Raw genomic sequence first — 10,552 nt, 5'->3', positions numbered from 1 at the left:
CAGATAGCTAGAAGAAACAGTGACTTAGGTGAGTTTGATTGTAATTATTATATAAATAACTGTAGGTTTTGGTGGGACTGCTTTTCTATACCTCATTGTCATTATTTGGTATATTTTTCTCTTTGAAAATATTTTCTAGCATCAGTGGAAAACTATTCACAGAATTCAGTAGTGTTTTTAAGTCTCATTCAGTGTGATTATTTATGCTGTCATGATAAAGAAATTAAGAAGACTTATTGAGCAATTGCTACGTGGAATGTTCTTTTCCATATGTAGCCTCAGCAAATAAGAATACTTTTCACTTTGATTTGTTTCCTATGTGATATAAGGCACTCCCCTGTCTTCTGTACCCGAGAATATTGTACATTTTTGGCATAATAACCAACAGCTCTTGTCTGTGAGAAACATATTCCAAGTATTTTGGAGTCAGAACTGAGGAGCATGTCACAATGTCTTATGTCAAATTAACAGTTAACCTGGAAACTAATAGCTTGCATGCATTCAATATATATAATAAAAAACAGTCGTTTCTTTTGTATGATTCATCCCATTTTCAGAGAGGTCAGCTACTATTTTTCTTTAATTCCACAAGCTCTAATGAAGAGAATACTGACTTACAATACTTTGCCTTCCACTTTGAAGGCTCCCAAAGCTTCTTAAGCTAAAATATATTTCATATATATCACAACTTTGATTACAGCTGCACTATGACATCCACATTGATCTTTTTTATCCAGGAAGCCAGGCAGACCTAACCAGTCTTAGCATATTGTGAATCCTAGATTCACTCGGTCTTAATTTACTAATCCTTTTTCACATTACTGGGAAATGAACTTCAGTGAAAGAAATTTCCAAAGGTACAACAGCTTGGTTAGTGTGTACCTCTCATCTCCCTTTTGCATGTCTTATTTGCCTTCTCTGTGCCTTGTGTGCTCTTTATTTTCTTCACCTGCCAGGTAGCGAGATAGTTGTGTATGAAGGAGACATCCTCTTGAGAAGAGGACGACGCAGTGCAATTAACTGTGAGAGTTGTTTATGGCCCAAGTCACAAGATGGACTAGTCAAGGTTCCAATTACCATCTCTTCTGATTTCTGTGAGTGTATGCAAATGGATTCTGTAAAGTTAGCTTTGATCTTCCAATCCCTATACTCTCCATTATTTTACATTTCTGTGGCATGCACCAAAAGCAATCTTTGTCCAAATGAGAATTTATTGACATGTCTCTTTTGCTAGTCTGTTAGCCCTATGGTAGTTTGGCTAAGACTCCAAAAATTTCAGTTACAGGCACTAAAATATGTGGCTGCTAGGGCAGTAGTTGTTACATAAATACCAGCTAATTAATTTTAATCACAAATATCAGCTCATTCCTGCTAGCTACAATGCACTTTGATATTTAGCAAGTACAGAAGAAATATGATTTGTTCACATTGTGAATGTATTTTTGCCAAAATCACCATTAGGAGCACTTTTTTGAACACTATTATTTTCTTTCAATTCTCTCAAATATGCCTGCACTAGAAATCTTGTAGAGGCAAAAATGGAGGAAAAATCCTTGGAGATATTTTTTCCTTTATTGCAATTCAGTCAGTCAGTAGCTCTGTCCTGTGCAAAAGGCTGCAGGACTGATGCCTTAATGTAGAAGATTTTGTTCCAGAAGACTTCATATGGGCTCTGCAGGTCTATCTTGCCCCTGCTGAGGCTCCTCTGGACTAAGGTTTCCATGCAGACCCTTCTTAAAAGATGCTACCTTGAAAGAAAGTGGATGGAAGTGAAATACAGCCTGTGGCTGATTCCCATTCCTGGGGAATCTCTGTTACCATTTGAGCTGAGGGAAGTCCAGTCTCTGTGTTGCCTAGGCTGCTGCTCTGCCCATGATCTGCAGCATATACTCTTGCGGTTAGGTGAGGGTTATTCCATGTACCTCCCTCTCTCCAAAGCTCAAAGATGAGGAAACTGAGATACAAATCAGTCGTAGATGATTCATAACTGAGGAAGCCAAATTAGGCCAAAATGTTCAAAAGTAGATAAACACTCCAATCTTTATTTGGTACCTGAATAGAAACACTGTGCTGTTCAGAGCCTCTGAACGCTGTCTTAAGTGATTCCAAGGGGTGTGTGGCAAATATTTGTTATCTCTGATAAACAAAATGGAGTTTTGGTGCTTAGCTACGGTCAGATGGCTCATTTGGGATACAAACAGTTGGACTGAAGTATCTGAAACTGTTTCATTCTTCTTCTGTTCTTTTGCTTTCCATCAGCTGTCTCCTATAGAATATGCATAAGGGCCAGCTGTAATTCTTATATCTTCCCTTAAAATTCAAATCAACTTGAAGATCCCTGAAGGCTTTGTGTCCTTTTCTCTATTATGCTTGTATAACAAAAAGTTAAGGAATGCTGTGAAGTTTTAAAGGGATGCGCCCCATCGATGCACCTTGGTTTTGATTAACCAAGGAAGATTTCTCCTGGCCCCTTTCTCTTTCTAGCAATGACAGAGAGGTCTTGGATTGCTGATGCTCTGCAAGAGATCTCCACGCTGACCTGTGTGCAGTTTGTAAATCGCACCACAGAAACGGACTATGTGTATGTTGAACATGGGCAGAGGTAAGCTTCCTGTCTCCTGAGAGTGAAAGTACTCAGAAGGTCTTTCAGCTTCTTTTGTTTTGATCTGAATTTAAGTAATTACTCTTTTTTTTATCCTAGGAGTCAAGATTCAGACAGCAGGTGCAATTTTTCATTTTTCTTTAGATATACTGGTAGTTACATCAGTTAATAGGCCACAGGAATAAATGTGAGTGTGGACTTAAAGATAATGGGGTATAATTCAAAATGAGATATTTTTCTTAAATGGTGTAAAAAATTTAAAGTTGTATAATTGTTTCAGTTTCTTTGCTTAGCTATTTAAAATGCTTCATCTTAGTTTGATATAGCCATTTTACTGTTTCAAAATTTGCCATATTCATCACAAAGGCTTTATTTCTCCTCCGAGGTAGTTTGGCAGCTTTTGGAAGCCTAGATATCTCATGTCAGTGACTATTTGCATGTCTCCTTCTGTGGCTGCACATCTGGAGCCCTTGGTGGTAAAATCAGTACACCTATTTCTTTGTGTTTGCTGAATGTGATCATTTTGGTTATTGATTGCCTACTCTTAGCTGCTGGTCTTACTTTGGAAAAATTGGAGGACGTCAAGCAGTAGGCCTGGTGAAAAATGGCTGCATGGATAAAGGAGCGATTCAGCATGAAATGAACCACGCACTAGGTTTCATCCATGAACAGGCACGCAGTGATCGGGACAAGTTTGTCAAGATTATGTGGGAACACATTGTCGCAGGTATGCCCACTAAATCTTAAGAGAAAACATGTACTTTCAGATAAAGGAGAATGCTGTTCACAGGAGAAACAATGGAAATAAGAATCATGATTGATATTGGCTGAATTGCAGCAGCAGCACATTCAGTGTGATGGAATTCTTGTTCGGTGTCTGTACTAGGGGAATTTGTGGCCACACCTACATTGGTGTGGTCCTCCAAGGCAGATGCAGCCTGAAAGTAGCTCTGTGTTCTTATTTTGATATCCATCATAAGCCCATATTCACCTTATCCCAAATACCAAGAGCATCAGGATTGTAAAATGTAGCAAACTCTTTGCCAGGAGGCAGCACTACAGGAATTTTAGCTGAGGTAGGGTGAAACATAACATTTGGGGATCATAGCAGGGAACTGCACAGCAATTCTATCTTGGGGACAGACACGGAGATAGGGGAGGCAGCGGATAGGCATCTTGGCACTGGCAGGGGGTGAAATGCACATAGCTTAAAATGGAGATGAACTAGGGATTCAGTGTGGAGAGAATAGAAGCACGTGCAACCACCAGTATGTGCAAAATTCTGGGACCTGGCATGATGTGCAAGGAAGGACTGCAATTATTCCCTCCTTGAGGACAGAAGAATATACACTGCCATGAAATGAAGGAGCAATGGTAAACTTGTAGGGGGAAAACAAGTGAATGTTATTTAGGGAAAGGAATGCAGGATAAACGGTTTGGGCACATGCCCTTGATTTGTGTGTTTGGAACATGGGAGTGTATACAGAGGTCCAGGCTTTTTTTTTTTGGGGGGGGGGGGAGCAAAAATTGTAGGAGGTCCCAGGGAAAGCGAGAAAGTGGTACACAGAAGGAAAGCAGCGGAAGAAAGGATGCAAGGAATCACTTGTCTGACAGCTATGAGAGCTGGACAAACCACCACAATTGTGAAAAGATAATAGTGTACTTAGTTCATTATAGTAAATAGTAGTAAATTAGGCTGAACAATTGAATACGAAATTATAGTAAGTCTCGTCAACAAATAAGATCCAACTCTTCAGTGTCATACACAGCTGAAAATATCTTTTTTTTTTTCTCCAGATGGAACTTGATTGTTTTTATTGCAAATTCCTAACACACTGTTCTCAACTTTTTTCGGTTATTCCCATGATATTCTAAGTAAATTCCATTTGTGCTGTTCTTTATTGAGGTTTCAGCTCTAGTGTTACGGTATAATTTTGCTATGAATTGTTTGCTGTTGTACAGCAAGGGTGTGCCACGCTTGAAATGCTAGCAAAGGATATGCTAGGAAAGAGGAGTTGAAAAGATGAAGTTAAACCAAAAATACTAGACAAAAACATAGTTTTACACTAGTTTTGCAGGGGGAAGCCCACAGGTTTGGATGTCATCATTCCTAAAGGATACACATGTAACCAAGCCCTGTTTCAGGCATCGTATCACAAAAGGATAAAAGAAGGGGAAGAGGTGAAGACAGGACTATTTAAAAGGAGGTGGGGTATACCTAAAGTGTTTCAATAGTATTCACCAGGAGTGGAGGCTGAGAAGATTGGCATAACAAGGGAGTTAGAATGCAGCATGTATGCAGCACAAGCACTGTAGGGGAAAAACGTAAAGATATGCAGGGGAAAGGAAACGAAGAAACACAGCTATGTTCAGGAGGACTGTTAGTGTACGTCTCCTGTAAAAACATGCTGCTGTTAACAGTGCTGCTGGCAGAGCTCCCATGGACCTCAGTGGTGCAGAACCAGACCTCAAGACCTTTTGCAGCTTCCCAGCTCTCCCACACAACTTGTTTTTCTCTTGCCAGGGCTGCAGTACTGTGGATGTTTGCTGGGGGTTGTTTTTACCCAGCAATTCACCCTGGAAGCCATCCTACTTCTTTGTTTTGACAAAATGCAGCCTGATCAGTTGCTGTCCACTTAGCTACTTGAAACTCAGCTTGTTTTTCCCAAACTTTTTTGGAAAAAAAAAATATTCAGAGACTTCAGCCAAAGCTTCTTTTTCAGTTCTTCTGAGTCATTGCTCAGAATCTGGCTGAGGGAGATTATTTTTTAGAGTGGAAAAGATGGGATAAGTCCCCGCACGTGTGCAGGTCTAGACGGCCAAATCTCTCTGGCATGTGATGAGGCAGATAGTAGTTTGCTGGCAGTGCCTCTGTCCAGCCGGACTGCTGTTACTTCTTTTTTTAGCAAACCAATTCAGCAAAGAGCTTGTGTGCCAAACAGTAGCCATATGCTTAAATATTTCACTGCATTTGAACTGTGTTCTCTGTTCGTCACCTCAAAAGAAGTTGTGTGCTTGCTGATAATTCTTTCTGAAGTCAGTATAGCAGATAAGAGGAACTGAGATAAAAACTCAAGTCAGGAAAGTCAATGCTGTTGAGAACCAATCTGAGCCTTAACTGAGTTTTTGAGCTATGAAAAGCTGCAAAGTCATGTTTATCCCCAAACTTTTTATAATTCAGGATTTTGAAGCTTCTCTTTGTGTTTACTAGCCCTCATTGGGACCAGTGCTGAAGGACATTACTGGAAGAAACTGGCTCTGATTGCAAGCCTGCCAGCCAAGTTGTGCAGGCTCCAGAGATTTTTCTGACAAGCATCCAACCCTAAACTCTTGTCCAGATGGTTTGTCGTTTACAAACCGCTAGTTACAATAACGAAGGTACAGATGTTGAACTGGAAAGGAGTTCTCGGTGGCTAGGGCATTAGCCTTAAGGCCAGCCTGACTGCATTCAGCTCTCTGCTCTGACGTTGCTTGCTTGCCTGTGTTATCATGGACAGGAGACCCAGGGTGCAATTAGCACTGATGCTCTCCCATCAATGGAGAGCAATAGGTGCCTTCAGATGAAACTCCCTCCAACTGTGTCTTTTTCTCCCTCTCCTCTGACTATCCTGGGAGCCTTGATGAATAAATTCAGTGCCAAACTCAGAGAAATAATAAAGTTAGGTGACACGAATTCTAGTCTGTGTCTCTGGGGCCCAGTCCTGTATCAGTGTAATACTTTTTTACCTCATACAGGCTTTTTAAGGCTAAACAGATGAGAAGTGATTAGATGCTCAGCAGCTGTGATGAGAGGGGCTACATTCAGACAATGTTTCTAGCTGATCTTAGTGCCCTTGCTTCATGCGAGTCATATCACTTCACTGTAATCACTGCTGATGAGTTTGACCAGAGACAAAGCCAGAACATGGCTGATAACATGCCCTTGGGTGCAACTTACAGGCAAACTGTATTATAACCCTTAGATGGAAGGACTCAGCAAGACAGGCTGATCACTCACACATACCTCTGAGTTTTTGATCTAGGTGATAAGAGCGATTTCCCTTTCAAGGTACAGATGCAGGTTTGAGGACATCGGCTGGATGCTTATAATAGCCAAGATAATGCTCTGAAATATATTTGGAGATGCCCTCATGAAGATGGACAGATGAATACCTTTACTTGACGAGTGGAATGGATTCAATGATTATATTGAAACTCTGGCTTGATTCAGTTTATATTCTGAAAGCTGCTAGACTGGGTGAAAATGCGTTCCCCAGGGGCTTCAGAAGGCTTTGGTGGTTTTGATAGATCCAAGATCTCATGAGAACAAGTACTTGTATCCTAAGGATATCTCTTGGGATCTGAAGGACATCCTTTTAGGGTTATGCCAGCAAGTAGTGTATTATTAGAGCAACAGTAATTGTTCTGACTGAAATGTTGCTTTCCTACCTTACAGGGGAACAAGGAAACTTTGGAAAAGTGAATTCAAAAAATCTGGGCCTTCCCTATGACTACTCTTCAGTGATGCACTACGGCGCGTAAGTTATTTTCGGATACATCTTTTCAAAGGAGCAAACAGCTTTCAGATCTTCTGCTCGGATCTAGAAAGAAGGAATTACTCTGTGCAGGGAATGACTTCTGCTGTTCCCTTAGAATTGAGTGAATGCACATAATTAAGGGTGAGTATACTTCCTTTGTCAGCAGGATTCCTGGAAAACAGAGTTGATAGAAGAAAAAATTAGGACAACATTTTATTTCACTGTACTCTTGTCTCTTGCTAGAGGCCTTGGCGTGGCCATGGTCCAAAGTCTCACTCTGCTGAGTCACTATCTAAACCAGTTCTGAAGTCTGAATTATTTCATTAACACAGTAATAGCTGATCATAGGCAAGAATATTTAGGTACAGAGAGAAAGAAGTTTTTATATCATTAAGATATTGCGTGCTGCCTCATATCATCTGCAACACTGTCTAAGGTTGCATTTTAGTCTGTAACGTACAAGTTTGTATCATGCCTATTTCCACTAGCAAGTAACAACTTCTGAACAAAACTGTGAAATAAAACTTGTCTAGCAGGAGGCAGGAAATTGCAGAAAGCAAATAAAGGTAGTAACTAAGACAGAACTACTCCTGCTTTTCTGCCTCTGGAACGATGAAGGTGGGATTCAGTTCATTTTGCCAGGACATTGGTGAAGATTTCCTCACTCAGGACAGTGTGCAGCATTTTCTGGTTTCTTGCTTGATTTCAGCTGCTGCACACAAAATGGCTTGCATGCTAGTCCTCTTCAGGGAAGATTGGCTGGTCTCTGAGAAGCTTCTTGCCATTTTCCCTTGAAATTCTGGGCAACTGGTACATGAATATGATTATGCAGTTAGGAAACTCTACTGTTTAAGAGATGTGATTTCTTATTTCTACAGGTATGATTTCTCCAGCAGTCCAGGGAAACAGACTATTGTACCAGTTCCTGACCCCTCTATACCCATTGGACAGAGAGAGGGGCTGAGTAACTTGGATGTAGCTAAAATCAACAAGCTCTACAAGTGCAGTAAGTGCTGTAGATGGAAAGCATGTGACCCTTATACAGCTGATGTCTGTAGGCACTGTCAGACATCCCTCAGAGGAAAGCAGCCTGCAGTTCTTTTAATACATCTCTCTTGCCTACAAGAGGGTTGGTATGCTGGTGGAAACAGACTTGTCCCTGTGCCAAGCTGCTGCCTTCTTGAAAAAACAATTAACTTTCAATAATTCACAAGCCTGACTGATTAAAATTGTTGGGGATACTTTTCAGGCATTTCTAGAAGATTTTTGTGCACTTTTCACTATTCAACACTATTTGGTTCTTCCCTTCAGATCGCTGTAGTTCTGTGTTGCTTAAATCCAAAGGCTCGTTCTCCTCTGTCAATCACCCATCCCCATACCCAAACAACAGCAACTGCCTGTGGTTGATCCGCATCCGTCAAAGTAAGGTAATTTTTATTAGGAGAGGAAAGGTTTGAACCACAGTGTCAAGGCTACAAAGCATTATTTCATTATTATGACTACCCTCTGGGAGTCATTTTCATGGACTGAGACATTTATTTTGTTACGCAGTGAATGAAAAGACAGTCTCAACAATTTTCATAAGACTTATTAAGACTATCAGATGCATTATTTAACTTGATTTTTGTCCTGTTAAGATTGGATGGCTTTTCAAAGACAAGCAATAGTCAAACACCAATCACTGTGCTCAGTAACAGGGTAGTTAGGTGAAATTCTATGTTCTTTTTACACAGAAAGTAAAGCTTCAGTGATACATGGATAGTAAAATGAATATGAAGTCCTAGTTCGCTACATAACAATTAGATGGCTTGAATCTTTCCCTGTGTGTGGCATTAAGCCAAACATCTCTTTTCTTCTTTCTCAAGATTTTCCTGCAGTTTGAGGATTTTGATCTCCAACCCTCCTCAGACTGTTCTTCTGACTATATAAAAATTTACAACGGAAACAGCAAGAATTCCCCTGTATTGCTGGACAAATACTGTGGGAAGGGGCCGCTGCCCTCCTTAGTGGCATCTGGATCGACAATGCTGGTAGAGTTTGCAAGTGATGAGAGCATTACAGCCACAGGATTCAGAGCCTCCTACAACAGGGGTATGAACACGCCTTTACAGAGCTTGGAGAACAGCATTAATATGTTTGTATGGAAGAACTGAAATCTTTGAATATGTACTCCAGAGCAGGTTTTTCCTGTGTTATTCTTTGCACTTCCATAGCAAATGCTAATGCAGAAGGCTAGGCAATGATGGGGCTGAAGGTTAGCAGGAAACAGAAAATGGAATGTTGCATGGGTCTTATGTTAGTAATCCTGAGAACCCACTCATATTCTTCTGAGAGTGCCTGCTAGGCTTCTTCACATAATTAGAAAAATTTATTTTAAAAAAACCAATGCAACAACTGTAACTAATAGGAGCAGAGCAGCCAAAGGGCACAAAGACTGCAGAACTCAACAAGAAATCTTATCAATGAGATGTAAAGCCAGTATCTAGCCAATATGTTGTTCAAGGTTTTGTGGCATTTTATGCAATGGGAGAGATACTAACTTTGGGTAACTTGCACTTTCTGAATTAAAGGCTTTCATGTTACATGATCCACCATGCTTACTGTAGCCAGCTGAGGGGTGTCTGTTTTACAAAGATAGGAAATGCATTACAGACTGCTGGATAAAATTCTGTTGTGCTGCGACATGCTTTCAGTTAGAAGGCAGTAGCCCAAATAACTTGTTATTGCTTTGTTTCCGCTCAAAATACAAACCTTTCTAAAGCATGAATTGAAGTCTTAGAAATGTGTCATTTTTACTCTTTTTTTGCATTAGTCTTGATGGAGTCATTTCTAGATAGCATTAGATCTAGGTTGATAATGCAATCTGAATACTTGAGCTAATTCTTTCCTGAAAGTGCAGTAAGTTAAAACCATTAGAATGCTATGCTAATATGGTAACACTCAATTGTAAAGACAGATATAGCTTTAGATGCAGCTGTTTCCTGTCCTCCAAAGGTTATTTAGCAGCCATGTTTTTAGTTCCTTCAGTACAGCTGCTGGTACAAATATGGAGCAAAGAAATAAAATGTCAGCAGTAGATTTTCATGGTAGCACATTTTTTCTTGGCTTGAAGAGAGAATATAATAAAGTACAAGCAAACTCAATTCTACTGCCAGAATACTCTCGTTAATATGCCTTTTCTCTGTTTTTTCTCCTTTACTCCTCAGTGAATTGTGGAGATACTTTCACAGACTCAAATGGAGTTATCACCTCTCCAAACTACCCCAATAAATACCCCAAAAACCGAGCATGCTTCTGGGTCATCTGTTCTCCAGTAGGATACAAGGTAAGTCACAGATGAATTTATTTCTGGGTTTCATCAGTGGATGAAATGGAATCTCTTTTTGCCTTGGAGAATAACTGCCTGCTCAAAAAGTGACATTACAGCTTTCTC

At 40.2% G+C, this 10,552-nt stretch overlaps 1 protein-coding gene across 1 annotated transcript in view; it reads left to right on the top strand.

The window, feature by feature from the left end:
* LOC308067302 (astacin-like metalloendopeptidase) overlaps positions 1 to 10,552 on the top strand; it is a 35,077-nt gene that overhangs the window by 18,879 nt on the left and 5,646 nt on the right. The window contains exons 2-10 of the mRNA XM_080395942.1: positions 4 to 28; positions 957 to 1,094; positions 2,485 to 2,602; positions 3,151 to 3,329; positions 7,038 to 7,119; positions 7,998 to 8,125; positions 8,431 to 8,546; positions 8,985 to 9,210; positions 10,326 to 10,444. Coding sequence (XP_080252068.1) covers positions 4 to 28; positions 957 to 1,094; positions 2,485 to 2,602; positions 3,151 to 3,329; positions 7,038 to 7,119; positions 7,998 to 8,125; positions 8,431 to 8,546; positions 8,985 to 9,210; positions 10,326 to 10,444 — 1,131 coding nt within the window. The remainder of the gene's footprint in view (positions 1 to 3; positions 29 to 956; positions 1,095 to 2,484; positions 2,603 to 3,150; positions 3,330 to 7,037; positions 7,120 to 7,997; positions 8,126 to 8,430; positions 8,547 to 8,984; positions 9,211 to 10,325; positions 10,445 to 10,552) is intronic.

The sequence above is a fragment of the Falco punctatus genome (genome assembly GCF_963210335.1).
Source record: "Falco punctatus genome assembly, chromosome: 7".
In the NCBI taxonomy this organism is placed as follows: Eukaryota; Metazoa; Chordata; class Aves; order Falconiformes; family Falconidae; genus Falco; species Falco punctatus.
This window is presented reverse-complemented; position numbering and strand designations above follow the sequence as displayed.